Genomic DNA, 21,945 nt, shown 5'->3' with positions numbered 1-21,945 from the left:
AGGGCAGTCTCCACCACCACCACCCCCTCTCAACGCCCCCCTTGCAGTGAAGCTTATATTTCACAAGAAAAGCATGTGAAATCCAGTTCCTCATAAAGCCATCAAAATCACAAAGGGTAGTCATTGTTCTACTGGTGGGCAACTGGCTGCAGCTGTCATGCATGTCATGTTATAATGTGAAAAATGGTTCTTTAAACATGTTCCCTCAATGTTGACAAAGGTCGCCTAGGGTGGTGAAAGAGTTAAAGCCCAGCAGACCATACATGACTATATTAGGGCTGAAAAACAGTAAATGTCAGTCCTGTAGAACCCCCACCCCCCCACCCCCCGATCCCCCCCTCACACACACACACACACACCCATCCCCCAAAAAAATGAAAAGAAAAAAAAGAAACAAACCAAAAAAATTGAAAACAAAATAGAAATGAAAATTATGTGCATGGGCAGTCACATTAATGCACATAAACCTGGGACTTGCTTTAAACATTGATCATCATGTCAATTTTTCATCAGAGGATTAAAGAAATGGTTGACCTGAACACATATAGTACTTATGCATAATAAACAAAATCATATATAATAACAGGCATACCAAACCAATAATTACCAACTTATGTGTATGTGTGTGCATGTGTGTGTTTGTGTGTGTGTGTGTGTGTGTATGCATGTGTGTGTGTGTGTGTGCATGTGTGTGTGTGTGTGTGTGTGCGTGCGCGCATGTTTGTTTCACAGAGGTGGAGTACACGGTGCACGTGAAGACGGGGGATGAGTTTGGCGCGGGGACGGACTCCAGCGTGTTCGTCACGCTGTACGGAGAGAAGGGAGACACTGGGGAGAGGCAGCTCAAGGAGTCCAACAACCGCAACAAGTTTGAGCGAAAACAGGTGAACTGGCGCCGCCCTCTCTGATGTGTTACGGGTAGACAGCATTCCAGTGCCTTCTCCTGAAATCTGTTTGATGCGCTATGGATAGACAGCATCCAGTACCTTCTTCTAACATCAGTTTGATATGCTGTGGATAGACAGCATCCAGTACCTTCTTTTGGCATTAGTTTGATATGATGTGGATAGACAGTAATTCCTTCTGAAATCAGTTCAATATGCTGTGGATAGACAGCATTCCAATGCCTTCTGCTGACATCAGTTTGATATGCTATGGATAGACAGCATTCCAATGCCTTCTCTTGATGTCACTTTGATACTCCATGGATAGACGGCATTCCAATGCCTTCTGCTGACATCAGTTTGATACGCTATGGATAGATAGCATTCCAGTACCTTCTCCTGACGTCAGATTGATATGCTATGGATAGATGGCTTCCAATAATTTCTCCTGACGTCACTTTGATACTCTATGGATAGACAGCAGTCCAATACATTCTGCTGACATCAGTTTGATACACTATGGATAGACAGCATCCCAATACCTTCTCTTGACTATCAGTTTTTGTATCAAAGTAGACAGCAGCAAAATAATGATTATTGTTTGTTTTAAGTTCGGGACATCATATTTTGTTAATTGACCATTTGACTGCCAAGCTTTTTGACTGCCAAACCCACCTGACACTCCCCTCCCCCCCCTCCCCCTCCCCACACCCCCTCCACTGATATTCCTTGTGACCCCAGTACTCTTGGTAATAAAGACATAATTCTATTCTGTTAGTTTCTAAAAAGTTGTAATGGAGAATTGCTGGGTGTGAGGTGGGGCGTGGGCGGTGGTGGAGGTGGTAATGGCTTGATGAGAACGTTACCTTTTCCTCTTTTCCACTAGCTTGATTGATTAATCCCTGTAGAAGGTAGGTAACTTCAAACTAGGGGGATCTTGACTAGCCACAAATGACCCTGTGGGTCATACAAGGCCAGCTCACCTGAGGTAAACTTTAGTGGGATGGGGGGATAGGGAGCGGGGGGAAGGGGGGGGCGCAGATTGAGGCTTTTATTATGGGTCTGCAGTTGCTGGAACTTCTGCGATTAACTCCTTCAACACATGTTGTGTGTGTTCTTGTGGCAGAGAGTCCAGTTATCTGCCCTGAAGGCAGTCATTCTTGGCACACTGGTAGCATCAGCTGTAAATACGTTCCACAGTCTTCTTGAACTTGCTAATCATGATATTTCCTTCTTTTTTTTTTCTTCTTTTTTTTTTTTATTTGTTTATCAGGAGGACGTGTTTTCAATCAAAGCTGTTGACCTTGGGAAACTGGTCAAGGTGAAGATTCGCCATGACAACGGAGGCATGGGGTCAGCCTGGTTCTTGGACAGTCTGGAAGTGCAGGATGGAAAGAGAAAGAAAAGGTTGGCATGTAACGTCTTTCTTCTCTGAATTTTGTGACACTCTCATCATCTTGTGAATGTTTGTGGGTACATTGTGGGTACTTTCAGTTTCAGTTTCAGTTTCATGGAGGCTTTCAAAGTTTTGCAGATTGATCAATATATGCTACACCACATGTTTTAAAAAAATGATGATGAATACAAAGTGCAGATGCCAAATCCAGCATGGACAGAAGGTGCTGTTCAGACCTTCAGAGACCTGATGAAAATCGTTAATGCTGCTGCTGCTGATGATGATGATTGTAAATTCTGACGCTGATGATAGTAACTGCTGTTACTGATGATTGTAAATGCAGATGATGATGATTGCAAATGCCAATATTGATGATGGTAATTGCTGTTACTGATGATTGTAAATGCAGATGATGATTGTAAACGCTGATGATGATCATTGTAAATGCAGATGATGATGATTGCAAATGCCAATATTGATGATAGTAAATGCTGTTACTGATAGGCCTGTTGCCCGCTGAAAATGGGGCGAAGTGAGAGCCCCCATAATTGTATTGAGAGATTTTTATAATCTAATAGTGCGCAAGGCTTATTAATGATGCAAGGCTTAATTTCTGCCCCAAATACTGTACCTGTTGTTGAGAGAACCCGAGGTAGAGGGCTCTTATGATTGAGATAGCGCCATAAGTTTAGCTCGATTGCCCAAACGAGCTAAGTAAGTTTGGCACCTGATACAAGTCTTCGTCAGATACAAAACATGAAGAGTCAAAGAATCGATAGACAGACAGAAATACGAAAAAAAAACAACTTAGCCGTATGAAGAGCACAGGATCAGGAGTCAAGATGGCTGCCGGAAAAATAGGGCGCTAGTCAGGGATGCACAGGGGAGGTAACCTACTTAGGGAGGTTATCAGCCGTAGCTACTTTTGTTATCTCCGCATAGACGGGTAGTAGTTTGCACAGGACAGGATTCAGATCCCTGTTGGAGTCTGCACTAGTGGGTCACGGTAAGTATGTTACTTAAACGTAATTTTAGGAAGAAAATTTCCTTTACTGACGATTGTAAACGCCGATGATGATGATTGAAAATACTGATGTAGATGATTCTGAATGCTGACATGAGAGTATTGATGATTGTAAGTACAGGTGATGATGATGATTGTAATAGACATTTTTGTCCCTCCAGCTTGAAAAAAGCATAACCCTACTGACGACAGCCCACGACATGTGTGTGTGTGTGTGTGTGTGTTTGTGTGCCTGTGTGTGTGTGTGTGTTTGTTTGTGTGTGTGTTTGTGTGCCTGTGTTTGTGTGTGTGTTAGTTATTTCTTCCCCTGCCAGCGGTGGCTAGCCACGAACAAGGATGATGGTCAAATCTGCCGAGAACTGGTCCCAGTTGATGCCGCTCTCAAACGTAAGATGAGTCACTTGGAGTCTTCCACTGCCATCAGGGATGAGATAGGGCTGGAGACTAAAGGTGAGCCCACCGACCACTGCCTGCTACTGATTTTAACCTTTTTTGTTGACACTTCTCAGTGTTGTCGTTGATGTTGCTCATTGATTTTATGACAGTTTATCAGGTACTTATGGTTAGAACACAGAATCCGTACATATTTGGGACCAGTATGGTTACAAAACATGTATTGTGTGTCACAGTAGTTTAAAAAAAAAAATGTATATGTCATGTCTGTGAACTGTGGGTGTCTGTTTAACCCCTTGACTTCTGAATCGTGACTCAAAGATACAAGAATGCTTTATTCTCTCGAAAAGAGAAATTGTTCACTGGTTTTGATGATAAAAGGGCAAAACTTGAAATTTCATTGCTGAAATGAGATCAATGTGTCCCTGAATTTGAAGCGCAAGTCTCTGCTTTTGTGTCCGTTTGAATCGTGTAGCTGATGTTGCTGAACAAAAGTAATGCAAACCCCAGAGGGATTGCTCACGCATTCCTACGCAAAACATATTCGGATTCGGACGAAGGAATGGAATAGCATTCTCCAAAAGTAAAATTCCATCATATGCTGTACACATGATTTTGTGATTAGCCAAGCAGAGTGTGCTATTCTGGGTCACTCCACAATCGAACAGTATGATTGGTGAGCCTGGGATGTGTGGCCTGTCTCGCACACACGCTGACAAAGTCACTGACTGGTCGTCTGCTCGCGTGCCAGCCTGTTAGCGAAGCGGGCTCTTCTCAGAATGTTGTGAAGCGAACAAGGCAGTGACGGCAACGTTTTAGAGTTGCCGAAGTACTTGAAATGCTACAAACTGAAGGGTTGGACATTGAAGAGGTGGATGATGACGAAGAAGAAAGCGAATTTAATGCAGAAAGCGAGCATGGGTATGGTGATTCAGGGTGAAAAATTGGCAGTATTTTCTATATATGGCAAAACTGTAAAAATAAGATGAGAAATTTGATTTTTGTTATATGTAATAGTTCAACACGTAATAAACCAGTTCTGAAAGTTTCATTTTCTTATACAGTATTTTGTATTTTTTGTAATTTTTTTCCAAACCCTTACAAATGGGCCGTCTGTGGGGAAAAGCAAGGGAGAAAACTTGTCGTCCCGAGTGAGTTAAGAGTAAAGATTGGTGTGACCAACAGCTTCCTGACCTGTCGAGCTCTGTGTTACGTCAGTGAGGTGGCAGTCCTTCACAGATCATGAGCATACTTGCCAGCAGCAGTCATGGAGTAAAACAGGAAGTCGGCCTTTGATTCACATACTGTTAGTAAATATTGCAGTTGACTTTTTCTTTCTTTTTTTTTTTATTTGCCAGTTATTCAGACCTTAACTCCAGTTCAAGGTTGCAGAATTAAAGTTTCAGAATTCTCAAGCAAAGAACGCTTGTAAAATTTGCATGCAAAGAAAAAAGAGACGTCCATTCATAGACACTAGTTTATGCCAAAACCAGCATGTTGCATTAACCTAATTAATTTCAAATATCATAACTGTTGATTAGTGTTCATTATTATGTTCTGCATCGTATGTGATTCTAAAACTATAAGCATTTTGAATGTTTGCTGTCGACAGTATACAGGAGGCATATCTGTGTTGTGTTGCGCTGTGTTATTGTATTTAGTTTTGATCAGATTTGTTGGTGGTATTCCGAGTGAGACACCCGTTTTTCAGCTGTGAAAACAAAAAGGGTATATATCTGTAAACAAATGTGCATTGTAGACACAGTGTACCTCTCTTCTTGAAGTGGACAGACTCAAAAAAGTAGATGTTTTGTTTTCACGTCAGTAATGCTTTGCTTTTGTTCTTTCCATTTTGACACCCAAAAAATGTCTTGTCTGGACATTCTGATGAAAAATAACATTTGTCACTTTCTTACCTGATGATCTGTTGTTGTTTTTTGTCCTTTTTGTGCAGGAAACAAAATATTCTTCTTTACCCATAGAATATGTGACAAAGAGTTTATGATGTAGATGTTGTATTATTTTTCACATTTGAATTTTATCACTTAAAAAGAATATTCTTCTTTACCCATAGAATATGTGACAGAGAGTTTATGATGTAGATGTAGTATTATTTTTCACATTTGAATTTTTTCACTTAAAAAGAATATTCTTCTTTACCCATAGAATATGTGACAGAGAGTTTATGATGTAGATGTAGTATTATTTTTCACATTTGAATTTTTTCACTTAAAAAGAATATTCTTCTTTACCCATAGAATATGTGACAAAGAGTTTATGATGAGGATGTAGTATTATTTTTCACATTTGAATTTTATTACTTAAAAAAGAACAATCTTCTTTACCCATAGAATATGTGACAAAGAGTTTATAATGTAGATGTAGTATTATTTTTCACATTTGAATGTTATCACTTAAAAATAAGTAAATTAAAGGGTAGGAGAGGGAGGAGGGTGGGGTTGTTTATTTAGTTTATGGAAACAGAACAGATAGAGGGTGGAATGAAAGATGGATACTTGAAGTAGATTGAAATAGATTGAAAAGAAAATCCCTCAGTGGACTCCATGAAAGGAAAGCCATTAATTTAGCAAGGGGAGTAACTGATAACGAATGTAAAAAGTCAGAAGCCATCAAGCTGTATTGGATGGGATGGGACGTGTTGAATCATTATTCTGTTTTAAAGACACTGTCAGTGCATGATCAGAAGTAAATGAACTAGTCGATGCTGCATGACGTTAACTCGTTATTTAAAACTTTCCCCATTTTTTTTTTTTTTAACAGATGCACACCATTTTATAAAGACATACATATATGCAGACACACATCATACACAGGAACACACATGCATGCATGCACACACACACACATACACACACACACACACACACACAGAGACCCTCACAAACACACACACACACACACACACACGCACGCACGCACGCACGCACGCATGCATGCACACACACACACACACACACACACACACACAGACCCTCACAAACACACACACACACACACACACACACATACACACACACACACACAGACCCTCACACACACACACACACACACACGCACGCACACTACACACCGTCAACCAAGACAGCTGTGTGACGAATGTGTTGTTCTGTCCATTGTATGTAGACCATTACAACACAGAGGGTAAGGGCGAGTGGATTGGCTGTAGGTGTTTTTTTTTTGTTTGTTTTTTGTTTTTTTGCTGCGTTATAACGGCAAAGCATGTCACATGGCTGAGCTATAGGAGTGGCCCGCTGATGCTTTTGTTTCTTTGTTGGTGTTTTTTTTTTTTTTTTTTTTTTTTCATTTTCATTTTTTTCGCATATCACACATGTGCATGGGTATATGGTGTCACTCTCTTGCATGCAATGCAAAACATACTTGAGTATGTGTGCATGTGCACTCACACTTACACACACACATTTATCCACACACATGCATACATATGTACACACACAAACACACACACACACATGCTCTCTCACACACAACACACACACACACACACACACAAACACAAAACATTTATATACCTGCCTTTAGCATGTGTGCCAGTCTCATCAGCTTTTGGGTAACTCCCAAACACTCCTGCATGGCAAAGGACATAATTTTGTCACACACACACACACACACACACACACACACACACACACACACACACACACACACACACACACACACACACACTCACACTCACACACACACACACACACACACACAGTGCAGAAAGAGACAGTCGGCTGAGCGTTGCTTCGCTTCCATCCACTTGACCATCCCCTTCACTTTGTCTCCCTTTGCTGCATCGGCCAACAGGACAAGGAGGAGAGATGGTGCTTTTGTAAAGAAGACTGCTAAGTCCTCAGAAAAAGACCTTCACCTTGGTACTGAAGCTTACTGCCTGTCACGCACTCTGGCACACAGGGCAGCAACAAAGATGGAGTGACGGCCTAAAGGTAACGCGTCCGCCTAGGAAGTGAGAGAATCTGAGCGCGCTGGTTCGAATCATGGCTCAGCCGCCAATATTTTCTCCCCCTCCACTAGACCTTGAGTGGTGGTCTGGACGCTGGTCATTCAGAGGAGATGATAAACCAAGAGGTCCCATGTGCAACATGCACTTAGCGCACGTAAAAGAACCCGCAGCAACAAAAGGGTTGTTCCTGCCAAAATTCTGTAGAAAAATCCACTTGGATAGGAAAAACAATAAACCTGCATGCAGGAAAAAATACAAAAAAAAAGGGTGGCGCTGTAGTGTAGTGACGCGCTCTCCCTGGGGAGAGCAGCCCGAGTTTCATACAGAGAAATCTGTTGTGATAAAAAGAGATATACAGTACAATACAGGATCCTCCACTCCTGTCCTGTTTGGGGCCAGTCTCTGAATGGCACCCCAGGTGTGCTTCAGGGTCTGGAGTTCGCCTTCCACTGTTCTGCGCCAGGTGTTCTTTGGCCTTCCTCTCTTGCGTCTACCTTCACCTCGACTTTGAAGTGGAGTTTCATGACTTATTTGCTGCTGCTCATAAGATTGGATAGTTCCTGGATGTAGTCCACTAAAAAAAATTTTTTCTTTTTCTCTGCTGTCATATTTTGTTTTGCCCGAGGGGTTAAGTCAAGTGCATTGTGAGGTATTGCTCGCTGCTGAGGTCCAGCTGCTGAGGTTGTTGTGGAGGAGGTCCCTCTGTCAGAGGCCGTTGTCTGGGCCACTTGACAGCCAGTCTTTGTGCTCCGTCAACGACCTTCACCTTCCACAGTGTCAGATCAGCACCAGCAAAGGGAGCAACAGCAGTTGGAGCCACCACCTGCCTTCATGTGGGCATCATTTGGTGTACTGAAACCCAGATCCCCCCAATTTTTTTGTCCTCTTTTTTTTTGACACCAGCCATCAGTGAGGACAAGGACGTGTCCCATGAACGCTAATACTGGTTGTTGAACCCCAGTATTCAACATACACCCAGCCTGGAGGGGATTCACCCATGTGGCAAAACTGGCCAGGACTTTTATCAGAAATGAAGCAAGGAGAAGACGAGTGGGAAAAAATACCCAGAATCATTTATCAGAGACTCTGTGTGTGTGTGTGTGTGTGTGTGATACCGCACTGGAGATGGATATGCCACACATGCCGCAAGCCCTGCGTCCAGTGTCACAAGGCAAGCCCTCATCTGGAACCCACAAGTCAAAAAGGGAAGGAGGTCGGCATGAGACATGGCGCCACAACCTGGAGGAAGACATGAAGAGGACAGGCCACACCTTGGGGACAGCTGGAGCAACTGGCACAGGACCAGGATGGCTGGAGAGTGCTTGTTGGCGGTCTGTGTCCCAGAGGGGGGAGCGACAAGCATAGGTGAGGTGAGGGTGGGATGTGTGTCATGCTGAGTAGTTCTGCAAGGACTCCTTCTTCACTTGGTCAAGGAGCGCTGGCAGGAGAGGTACAGGAGACACAGCTGTTGACACTTAGCAGGGGATCTGTCTCTGACAGCAAAGGAGAGACAGTGGCAGAGGATCTGTCCTTGATAACAAAGGAGAGACAGTGGCAGAGGATCTGTCCTTGACAGCAAAGGAGAGACAGTGGCAGAGGATCTGTCCTTGACAGCAAAGGAGAGACAATGTCAGGGGATCTTTCCTTGACAGCAAAGGAGAGACAGTGGCAGGGGATCTGTCCTTGACAGCAAAGGAGAGACAGTGGCAGAGGATCTGTCCTTGACAGCAAAGGAGAGACAGTGGCAGAGGATCTGTCCTTGACAGCAAAGGAGAGACAGTGGCAGAGGATCTGCCCTTGACAGCAAAGGAGAGACAGCGGCAGAGGATCTGTCCTTGACAGCAAAGGAGAGACAATGCCAGGGGATCTGTCCTTGACAGCAAAGGAGAGACAGTGGCAGACGATCTGTCCTTGACAGCAAAGGAGAGACAGTGGCAAGGGATCTGTCCTTGACAGCAAAGGAGAGACATTAACAGGGGATCTGTCCTTGACAACAAAGAAGACACAGTGGCAGAGGATCTGTCCTTGACAGCAAAGGAGAGACAATGTCAGGGGATCTTTCCTTGACAGCAAAGGAGAGACAGTGGCAGAGGATCTGTCCTTGACAGCAAAGGAGAGACAGTGGCAGAGGATCTGTCCCTGACAGCAAAGGAGAGACATTAACAGGGGATCTGTCCTTGACAGCAAAGGAGAGACAGTGGCAGACGATCTGTCCTTGACAGCAAAGGAGAGACAGCGGCAGAGGATCTGTCCTTGACAGCAAAGGAGAGACAATGCCAGGGGATCTGTCCTTGACAACAAAGGAGAGACAGTGGCAGAGGATCTGTCCTTGACAGCAAAGGAGAGACAGCGGCAGAGGATCTTTCCTTGACAGCAAAGGAGAGACAGTGGCAGAGGATCTGTCCTTGACAGCAAAGGAGAGACAATGTCAAGGGATCTTTCCTTGACAGCAAAGGAGAGACAGTGGCAGAGGATCTGTCCCTGACAGCAAAGGAGAGACCGTGGCAGAGGATCTGTCCTTGACAGCAAAGGAGAGACAATGTCAAGGGATCTTTCCTTGACAGCAAAGGAGAGACAGTGGCAGAGGATCTGTCCTTGACAGCAAAGGAGAGACAGTGGCAAGGGATCTGTCCTTGACAACAAAGAAGACACAGTGGCAGAGGATCTGTCCTTGACAGCAAAGGAGAGACAATGTCAGGGGATCTTTCCTTGACAGCAAAGGAGAGACAGTGGCAGAGGATCTGTCCTTGACAGCAAAGGAGAGACAGTGGCAGAGGATCTGTCCTTGACAGCAAAGGAGAGACAGTGGCAGAGGATCTGTCCTTGACAGCAAAGGAGAGACAGTGTCAGATGATCTGTCCCTGACAGCAAAGGAGAGACAGTGGCAGAGGATCTGTCCCTGACAGCAAAGGAGAGACATTAACAGGGGATCTGTCCTTGATAACAAAGGAGAGACAATGTCAGGGGATCTGTCCTTGACAGCAAAGGAGAGACAGTGGCAGAGGATCTGTCCTTGACAGCAAAGGAGAGACAGTGGCAGAGGATCTGTCCTTGACAGCAAAGGAGAGACAGTGGCAGAGGATCTGTCCTTGACAGCAAAGGAGAGACAGCGGCAGAGGATCTGTCCTTGACAGCAAAGGAGAGACAGTGGCAGAGGATCTGCCCTTGACAGCAAAGGAGAGACAGTGGCAGAGGATCTGTCCTTGACAACAAAGGAGAGACAGTGGCAGAGGATCTGCCCTTGACAGCAAAGGAGAGACAGTGGCAGAGGATCTGTCCTTGACAACAAAGGAGAGACAGTGGCAAGGGATCTGTCCTTGACAACAAAGAAGACACAGTGGCAGAGGATCTGTCCTTGACAGCAAAGGAGAGACAATGTCAGGGGATCTTTCCTTGACAGCAAAGGAGAGACAGTGGCAGAGGATCTGTCCTTGACAGCAAAGGAGAGACAATGTCAGGGGATCTTTCCTTGACAGCAAAGGAGAGACAGTGGCAGAGGATCTGTCCTTGACAGCAAAGGAGAGACAGTGGCAGAGGATCTGTCCTTGACAGCAAAGGAGAGACAGTGGCAGAGGATCTGTCCTTGACAGCAAAGGAGAGACAGTGGCAAGGGATCTGTCCTTGACAACAAAGGAGAGACAGTGGCAGGGGATCTGTCCTTGACAACAAAGGAGAGACAGTGGCAAGGGATCTGTCCTTGACAGCAAAGGAGAGACATTAACAGGGGATCTGTCCTTGACAACAAAGAAGACACAGTGGCAGAGGATCTGTCCTTGACAGCAAAGGAGAGACAATGCCAGGGGATCTTTCCTTGACAGCAAAGGAGAGACAGTGGCAGAGGATCTGTCCTTGACAGCAAAGGAGAGACAGTGGCAGAGGATCTGCCCTTGACAGCAAAGGAGAGACAGCGGCAGAGGATCTGTCCTTGACAGCAAAGGAGAGACAGCGGCAGAGGATCTGTCCTTGACAGCAAAGGAGAGACAGTGGCAGAGGATCTGTCCTTGACAGCAAAGGAGAGACAGCGGCAGAGGATCTGTCCTTGACAGCAAAGGAGAGACAGTGGCAGAGGATCTGTCCTTGACAGCAAAGGAGAGACAGTGGCAGAGGATCTGTCCTTGACAACAAAGGAGAGACAGTGGCAGAGGATCTGTCCTTGACAGCAAAGGAGAGACAGTGGCAGAGGATCTGCTCTTGACAGCAAAGGAGAGACAGCGGCAGAGGATCTGTCCTTGACAGCAAAGGAGAGACAGCGGCAGAGGATCTGTCCTTGACAGCAAAGGAGAGACAGTGGCAGAGGATCTGTCCTTGACAGCAAAGGAGAGACAGTGGCAGAGGATCTGCCCTTGACAGAGACAGTGGCAAGGGATCTGTCCCTGACAGCTAAGGAGAGACAGTGAATTTGGGAAAGGAAGGTGATCCTGTGGATGGACACAGAAACAGCTCACTGGAGACTGTCTCTTCTTGCTCTCTGTTGTTTGTTTCGTGTTGTCTGTGTTTAACTAGATACTATGTACTAAAGGGCAGGTAAGCGGAAGAAAAGTAGCTGCATCTTGCTTTCACAGTTTAAGTAGTGGAAGTAGTGAATTGAACACAGAAGTGTGTGTGAGTGTTAAGTAGAACTAGTGAATGGAAATCAGAAGTGTGTGTGTTTGTATTTGCTGGTTTGTTTGTTTTTTTTCTTTCGTTTCTTTTTTTTTTTCCTTGGTTTTTCTTTCGCTAGCATGTTGGAATTAGAGAGAGAGAGAGAGAACTCAGAACACTGAACACTGAAAAGCTGGAGATGTATTGAAAAATGGTACAGTTTTTTGGGTTTTTTTCGTAATTCATCGTATCTTTTGCAGTTCAATATGAAATGGTTTTCATCTTCTGGGCTTTCGCCACACATTGGGCAAGGAGATGTTGCTATGTCTGAATCGAACCATCTTCTGTTGGCATTGGACTCCAGTCCAAGTGGAGAGCAACTACTAGAGAGAGAGAGAGAGAGAAAGAAAGAGAGAGAGAGAGAGAGAGAGATAGCAACTATTAATTCCTTTTAATTTTTGGGGGGGACCAAATCACCTTTAATGCATGTGCCAGGCTCACTTTATTGAGGGAAAACAGATATCACCAAAGCATCTTGAGCAACAGCCCAACAAAGCAGTCTCTCATCTCTGATGGCAATTCCCAAAGTGGAAGCAGAACTAAAGAGTCAAGCTGGAATTCCATGTACACAGCACCGCCACAGCACCGCAACGGCGCTGACACTATACATAGGCTGTTTCAGTCATGAAACCTTGATTTGAAAATCAATATCTACAAGTGAAACAGCATGCTGCTGTGTTTTGATGTGTTAATCCCCCCCCCCCCCACCCCCCCACACACACACATACACACACACACATGCGCACACACACATACACAGACATACACACACACATCATTCTTCACCCTCTGCCCAATACCGTTCCCACCACCACGCCCACTCATGTATACGAGTGTACATGGGAGCTGCAGTCCATGAATGAAGAAGAAGAAGAAGAATGGGAAGAAGAAGAGGAAGAATGGGAAGAAGAAGAAGAAGAATGGGAAGAAGAAGAAGAAGAATGGGAAGAAGAAGAGATTTATGTGTGTGAAATACAGGCTGCTCTCCACTGTGAGAGTTTCAGTTGGAGAGTATGTTGTTACGGTGCATGGCCACACTTTTTTTTTCTTTTTTTTTTCTCTCTGGGGAGAGATGAAGAAATCAGTCCAGTGGCAAGCATTCTCCTGTGCATCAAACATTGACAGTTGACATTCATTAGTATGTGATGCTTCAGTGTTGGATGGGTTTTTGATATGTTTTTTTTTCTCTCTCTCCCAAACTAAGGTCAGAACTGCATATATTTGTGACAGCAGGCAAATGCAGAAAACGTTTATCTGAAAGCTGTGTGTGTGTGTGAGTGTGAGTGTGTGTGTCACGCGCGCACGTACGTGCATGTATGTGTGTATATGTGGATGTGTGTGTTTGTGTGTGGGTTCGTTCTTTAGTTTAGCATCTTTTCACTATCAGTGATATTAGACGATTGTGTGTGGGTCTGGTTGAGCATGTGTGTGTGTGTTTGATTTGCTTGTTAGTTAAATCGCTTGTTTTTTGGGGTTTTTTTTTGGTTTTTTCTTGTGTGTGTTTACACTAAAGAAGTTGAATTTGGTGGATTGTTTTATTTGAAGGGGGTGGTTTCAGGTTTTTCAGGAAAAGGGCAGCTGGGAAGCTTTTGTTTCAGCTCTCTGCCTCTGTCTGTCAGTCTTTCTGTCTGTCTGTCACTCCGTCTGTCTGTCTTTCCTCCTGATGCATACATTTGTGTGAAGCTGGCAGCAGGATATCTGGTGTGTGTGTGTGAGAAACGGGGCATGTGATTGTTTTGGATGACTTGTTCACTTTTAATAGGTCACTGGGTGGTGTGGGCATTTTCCTCTTTGTTTCTGTGTGAAGGAAGTGGTTGGTGAATGTGAAATATGAACTGAAAGTTTAAAAAAAAGAATTATATACATACATACATACATATATATATATATATATATATATATATATATATATATATATATATATATATATATATATGAGGTGTTTCAAAAAGTATCCGACCTTTCTTTATAAAAACTACTCGTATCCAGATACAACAAACTTACACTAATCTCCTTCAAAGTAGTCCCCTTGGGCTGCCACACACTTCTCCCAACGGTTCTGCCGGAAGCAGCGCTGGAACGCCTCTTTTGGGATGGTGTGCAGCTGGTCCGCCGCATTCAACATAATGTCTTCTCTGGACTGAAATCTGGTCTCTTGCAGGGGCATTTTCAGCTGTGGGAACAGCCAGAAGTCACACGGAGCCATGTCTGGAGAGTAGGGAGCCTGACGAAGCACAGGTGTGCATCACCAGGGTCCTCAGTTGGTCCATGACAATCTCATTTCAGGATGTTGAGGGCCTACCAGAACGTGCTTCACTCTCCACTGATGTGCGGCCATCTTTGAAGCGGTTGTACCACTCTGTTATCTGTGTGGTGCTCATTGCTTTGTCCCTGAAGGCCTGTTGAATCTTGCGGATCGTTTCCACTTGGGAATCACCAAGCAGTAGCGTTGTTCAAGTTTTTCAGTCATTTTGTCTAAAACGGAAATCCAACGGCATTCACTTACACTTCCTCACTCATCAGCGGTCTGCCGTCGACTCACAGCTTCTGCAGGCAGGAAAAAATTCACATATGCTCATTAGGGTCGCCTACATACGTGCACCAAACCACGCCTCCCTGGCTTCATTTGTTTACGCTCGAAAAATTGAGGTCAGATACTTATTGAACACACCTCATATATGTATGTATGCAAGTATGTATGTATCTATATACATGCAACTGAATACTAGAGGAGGAGAAGAGTTGGAAAAGAATGTTGTCGTTGTCTGCATCATAATCACATGTTTTCCTGAAGCGGGTGCAAGTTTTAAACGGCACATTTAAAGATGACCGAGATCATTCAGACAAGGCCTGTTGAGGAAAGAGAAAGAATTCACAACAGTTGTCACAATGTCAGCTTGTATCCAGTGGAGAACGTTATGTGAAATTTTCATTGTTTTACTATGATTCTATGATGATGATGATTGTGCTTATTATCATGATTATGATGGTGATGATGATGTTGATGATGATGATTATTAGTATTATCAATATCAATGTCAGTAGCATCATCAGTATTAGCATTATTATTAGTAGTGTTAATATTAGTATTACTGTTATCATTATTATTATTGCTGTTATCATTATTATCATTATTATTGTTATTATTATAAAATCAGCATACTTGGATAGGAAATCATGCTGTTTGAAGGGTTTCTGTTTGATGTGTCAACTGTGATGATTTGAAATGCTTGAATATTCCGTATATCACTTAGAAATACTGGAAAGTATCATTTCAAAAAAAGGCCTTGTACATCTATCTTGGAGTCACATTAGATGCGGATGGTACTCTCCTTAGAGTGTTCTGCCATTATTCTGATGACAAAAAATTGTTTGATCACGTGAAAATATCGTTTGTAGCTGTGCAGGAAGAACAAGCATGCATACTGAGTCATATGCAGCTGGATGTGAGTGGAAATGGCAGATAGCACTGATCATGATTTTTGACAGGGCCACATTTTAAAAGGGCATGGCTGGTAATGTTTCAGTGATAGCAGTTTTAGGGGCTAGCAGTATTCAATGAATTATATAAAAAAAAAAATAAAAAAAAAAAAAAGAGATTCTTTTCTGAAAATAAAATATTTTAAAATGACAAAATTGGTACAAATTGTTTGTCGTTTGTATTCACAGTCATATGGTTTATATGTTGGTGTTTTTTCTTCTTGCTCATAGTCATTGTATTATAGATACTTTATTGCATTGTTATTGTATTGTGTTACTGTTTTTCACAACAGATCTGTTCTGTGTGAAATTAGAGCTTCTTGCCCCAAGATGAACGTGTCACTACAGTGCAGCTCCGCCATTTAAAAAAAAAAGAAAATTCTAGCTTCAAGTTTATGTGTTCTTCTATCAGAGAGGATTTTTTCTACAGAATTTTTCCAGTGACAACCATTCTTTTTTGCCATGGTTTCTTTTACATACACTAAGTGCATGCTACACACCAAGGCCTCGGCTTATCGTCTCCTATAAATGACTGGTGTCCAGACCTTTGCTTAAGGTCTATTGGAGGGGGAGAAAAATACTTGCAAGTCTGGGATTTGATCCTCCACCAGATTCTCTCACTTCCTAGGTGGACGCTTTATCACAAGGCCACCACCACTCCAGTCTTAGATTTGTCATTATTTGTCAATACAGTGTCTGTGAAGGTCTTGGGTTCGAATTTTGGTCTCGCCCTTTCTCCCAAATTTGACTGGAAAATCAAACTGAGCATGGAGTCATTTGGATGAGACCATACAAACCAAGGTCCCATGTGCAGCACATACTTTGCTTACTGAAAACAGAACCCTTTGCCACACTGGTGTTGTCCTCTGGCGAAATTCTGTCGTAGGAATGCTCTCTGAAAGGAACACAAATTAAACGCATGCCCTCTAGGCCTGACTAGCACATTGGGTTATCATCATGCTGCTGGTTGGGGATCTGTCTAGTAGATATGGTGTAGCATATATGGATTTGTCCCTACACGGTGACGCCTCCTTTAGAAACTGAACATGATCATGATGAACGTGACAAGTCATGTGATGAGTCCTGTGATTTCAGCTGCCATGACGACCTACCATGTCAAGGTGACGACGGGGGATGTGTGGGGGGCGGGAACTGATGCCAACATCTTCATCATCCTCTATGGGGACATCGACAACACAGGTGAGTTATAACAGCACCTACAGGTCCTGTCAGGTGATCCAGGTAAATGCTGCATCCTGTACCTGTGTCTTTTTCTCTTCTTTTTTTTTTTTTTTTTTTTTGACTCACTTGTGTAAACAAAGTGAGTCTATGTTTTAACCCGTTGTTCGGTTGTCTGTGTGTCCGTGGTAAACTTTAACATTGACATTTTCTCTGCAAATACTTTGTCCGTTGACACCAAATTAGGCACAAAAAAAGGAAAAATTCAGTTCTTTCCAGTCATCTTGTTTGAAACAATATTTCGCCTCTGGGATGGGCACAAAAAAATAATAAATGAAGCCTAATTATATGCAAACTGCATTTACTGTTATATTTATATTTTTTGTATTCTCTAAACTTCCATAAGCATGGAAGTTTGATTTATTTTGCAAACGTTTTGGTGCAGTTAGTGCTAGGGGACGTAATTCGAATCTGGTTCGGACTTTTTTTTTCTTTTTTTCTTTTTTTTTATTGCGAAGCTTTATAATAACAAATACAGAACACATTTTAACAATTAGATTTTTTTTAAAGTGTATCACAAGTGAGTCTTGAAGGCCTTGCCTCTCTTGTTTTTTTTGTTGTTTTTTTTTGTTTTTTGGGTTTTTTTATAAACAATGGTGCCAGCCTGCATTAATGTCAAAGCTGGCCACTCGAGCTTGGACATAGACTTGTCAGTCACTGACAGAAATCACAATTCATGCTTTGAAATGAGTTGCCAGTCACTGACAAAAACAGAAATCACAATGCATGCTTTGAAATGGGTTGTTAGTGACAGACAGATAGTAATCAGTCATTTAGTTAATGATTCATGCTTTCAAATGAGTTGTCAGTCACTTTCAAGTAGTAATCAATAATTTAGTTGATGTTTTGTGCTGTGAAATGAGTTGTAAGACACTTTTGTTATGCTCTAGAGAAAAAAAAAGAAAAAAAAACATGAAAAAAGTGTACAGGGAGTTTACATTATTGTGAGCGGGATGCTTGTTGATTGTAGTTCCATGGTCACTGATCCATGTAAAATTTTCAGCTCATCTCAGTGGTGGTAAGATAAGGGGGTTTGTGCATATTTCTGTCTAAAATGGAAAATCGGATTTTATTGAAAGGATGTAGTATCTTTGCTTTTTTTATTATTTTTTTATTTCTTACATCGTTATAATTGGCATTCATTGTGACAATTTGTAGAATCGTTTTGTGAACAAAAAAGTACAGAAAAGGTTTGAGATAGCTTGAAAAACGGTGTGGGAATAAGAAGTTTGGGCTGATTTAAAATTCTCAAATCAATTAGTGAGTGTAAACTGTTACACAGATCACATGATGAAACAGAGTGCACGAACACGACACTATAAACTGTAGAACAAAACCTGCAGTCTGTTAAACGGATGGACGGAGACATAAATAGTCTATCAGGCAGATAACCTACAGACACACGGAGGAGTGTACTTCGTGAGGCGTCCTCTATCAACTGCACCATGCATTTGTGATGACAGGCAAGATGTTCCTCAAGTCTTCGCTGAACAACAAGAACAAGTTTGAGCGCAACCAGATGGATGAATTCATCCTGGAGACGGTGAAGATTGGAGAACTGAAGAAGATACGGTGAGCTGTTGACTATGTAGATCTGATCAGCATAGGTCTGTTGGCTATCTGATCCCACCATTTAGAGATGAGAGTGTGTGTGTGAGAGAGGGAGAGAGAGTGAGAGAGAGAGAGAGAGAGAGAGTGATGATGGGTGATGACAGAACTAACTGTTGATGGATTATGTGATGGAGAACTGACAGTGTTGATGGATTGTGTGATGGAGAACTGACAGTGTTGATGGATTGTGTGATGGAGAACTGACAGTGTTGATGGATTGTGTGATGGAGAACTGACTGTTGATGGATTGTGTGATGGAGAACTGACTGTTGATGGATTGTGTGATGGAGAACTGACTGTTGATGGATTGTGTGATGGACAACTGACTGTTGATGGATTGTGTGATGGACAACTGACTGTTGATGGATTGTGTGATGGAGAACTGACAGTGTTGATGGATTGTGTGATGGAGAACTGACAGTGTTGATGGATTGTGTGATGGACAACTGACTGTTGATGGATTGTGTGATGGACAACTGACAGTGTTGATGGATTATGTGATGGACAACTGACTGTTGATGGACTGTGTGATGGACAACTGACTGTTGATGGACTGTGTGATGGACAACTGACAGTGTTGATGGATTGTGTGATGGAGAACTGACTGTTGATGGATTGTGTGATGGAGAACTGACAGTGTTGATGGATTGTGTGATGGACTGTGACAGTGTTGATGGATTGTGTGATGGAGAACTGAATGTTGATGGATTGTGTGATGGAGAACTGACTGTTGATGGATTGTGTGATGGAGAACTGACAGTGTTGATGGATTGTGTGATGGAGAACTGACTGTTGATGGATTGTGTGATGGACAACTGAATGTTGATGGATTGTGTGATGGATAACTGACTGTTGATGGATTGTGTGATGGACAACTGACAGTGTTGATGGATTGTGTGATGGAGAACTGACTGTTGATGGATTGTGTGATGGACAACTGACAGTGTTGGTGGATTGTGTGATGGACAACTGACAGTGTTGATGGATTGTGTGATGGAGAACTGACAGTGTTGGTGGATTGTGTGATGGACAACTGACTGTTGATGGATTGTGTGATGGAGAACTGACTGTTGATGGATTGTGTGATGGAGAACTGACAGTGTTGATGGATTGTGTGATGGACGATGTCAGAATTGACAGTGCTGATGGATTGTGTAATGGAGAACTGACTGTTGATGGATTGTGTGATGGAGAACTGACAGTGTTGATGGATTGTGTGATGGACGATGTCAGAATTGACAGTGTTGGTGGATTGTGTGATGGAGAACTGACAGTGTTGATGGATTGTGTGATGGACAATGTCAGAATTGACAGTGCTGATGGATTGTGTAATGGAGAACTGACTGTTGATGGATTGTGTGATGGAGAACTGACAGTGTTGATGGATTGTGTGATGGACGATGTCAGAATTGACAGTGTTGGTGGATTGTGTGATGGAGAACTGACAGTGTTGATGGATTGTGTGATGGAGAACTGACTGTTGATGGATTGTGTGATGGAGAACTGACTGTTGATGGATTGTGTGATGGAGAACTGACAGTGTTGGTGGATTGTGTGATGGAGAACTGAATGTTGATGGATTGTGTGATGGAGAACTGACAGTGTTGATGGATTGTGTGATGGAGAACTGACTGTTGATGGATTGTGTGATGGAGAACTGAATGTTGATGGATTGTGTGATGGACAACTGACTGTTGATGGATTGTGTGATGGACAACTGACAGTGTTGATGGATTGTGTGATGGACAACTGACAGTGTTGATGGATTGTGTGATGGACAACTGACAGTGTTGATGGATTGTGTGATGGAGAACTGACTGTTGATGGATTGTGTGATGGAGAACTGACTGTTGATGGATTGTGTGATGGACAACTGACAGTGTTGGTGGATTGTGTGATGGACAACTGACAGTGTTGATGGATTGTGTGATGGAGAACTGACTGTTGATGGATTGTGTGATGGACAACTGACAGTGTTGATGGATTGTTTTAGCCGAGTGGTTAAAGCGTTGGACTTTCAATCTGAGGGTCCTGGGTTCAAATCTCAGTAACGGCACCTGGCAGGTAAAAGGTGGAGATTTTTCCCATCTCGCACGTCAACATATGTGCAGACCTGCTTGTGCCTGAACCCCTTTCATGTGTATATGCAAGCAGAAGACCAAATACGCATGTTAAAGATCCTGTAATCCATGTCAGTGTTCAGTGGGTTATGGAAACAAGAACATACCAAACATGCACCCCCCCTAAAATGGAGTATGGCTGCCTACGTGGCAGGGTAAATAAACAAAACGGTCATACATGTGAAATGTTCCACGTCTGTCTGAGTGTTTGTGTGTGCCTGAAGCCTGATTGAATGACACAGGAAACGAATGATGAGCGCCCAGTGGCAGCTGTCAGACTGCTCTACCCAGGTGGGCAGGCTGTCGTGCAAATATCTCCATGTTTGTAAAGCCCCGAGAGCTTGGTCTCCAACCAGATACAGGCGCTATATAAGTTCTTATATCATCAGTGGGTGATGATGGGTGGCAACAGACCTGACAGTGTTCCTTGATCAGTACGTCTGGCAGAAGAACAATCAGTGCATCATTTCGGGGGTGGGTGGGTGGGTGGGTGGGGGATGGATCCTGCCTCCTGTCCGGGTGTCAACTTTTCTTCTTTCTTTTTTTTTTTTTCCAATAATTAATGTTGATCTTATTGTATGTCTATTGACGTATATGTATTACACTGTCTAAGATGATTTCTTTGATTATCCCACACATAGAATCCACACACTCACAGCAGAGCAATCTAAATCTCAGACAACTCCAAACTCGTGTATAATGTTAGAATATTCACTGAAATTGTCCATGAAAACCGATTATTCAGAAAAAGAACTTAATGTATTTATAAGAATACTACTTTGAATTCATTCAGAAACAATGTATTGATTCTTTCTTCTTCTTCTGCATTCGTGGGCTGCAACTCCCATGTTCACTTGCATGTACACGAGTGGGCTTTTATGTGCATGACCGTTTTTACCCCACCATGTAGGCAGCCATACTCCGCTTTCGGGGGTGTGCATGCTGGGTATGTTCTTGTTTCCATAACCCACCGAACGCTGACATGGATTACAGGATCTTTAACGTGCGTATTAGATCTTCTGCATGCGTTTACACACAAAGGGGGTTCAGGCACTAAGCAGGTCCGCACATATGTTGACCTGGGAAATCATAAAAATCTCCACCCTTTACCCACCAGGCGCCGTCACCGTGATTCGAACCCGGGACCCTCAGACTGAAAGTCCAACGCT

At 43.1% G+C, this 21,945-nt stretch overlaps 2 protein-coding genes across 2 annotated transcripts in view; one reads left to right on the top strand and one right to left on the bottom strand.

Moving 5' to 3' along the window:
- The window catches only part of LOC143286786 (uncharacterized), a 289,541-nt gene that overhangs the window by 156,382 nt on the left and 111,214 nt on the right, over window positions 1-21,945 (bottom strand). The gene's annotated exons all lie outside the window — the stretch shown is intronic.
- The window catches only part of LOC143286785 (lipoxygenase homology domain-containing protein 1-like), a 175,152-nt gene that overhangs the window by 117,198 nt on the left and 36,009 nt on the right, over window positions 1-21,945 (top strand). The window contains 5 exon segments of the mRNA XM_076594567.1: window positions 733-884; window positions 2,158-2,291; window positions 3,600-3,754; window positions 16,902-17,006; window positions 18,509-18,617. Coding sequence (XP_076450682.1) covers window positions 733-884; window positions 2,158-2,291; window positions 3,600-3,754; window positions 16,902-17,006; window positions 18,509-18,617 — 655 coding nt within the window.

Source organism: Babylonia areolata, chromosome 10 (assembly GCF_041734735.1).
Source record: "Babylonia areolata isolate BAREFJ2019XMU chromosome 10, ASM4173473v1, whole genome shotgun sequence".
Taxonomy (NCBI): domain Eukaryota; kingdom Metazoa; phylum Mollusca; class Gastropoda; order Neogastropoda; family Buccinidae; genus Babylonia; species Babylonia areolata.
This window is presented reverse-complemented; position numbering and strand designations above follow the sequence as displayed.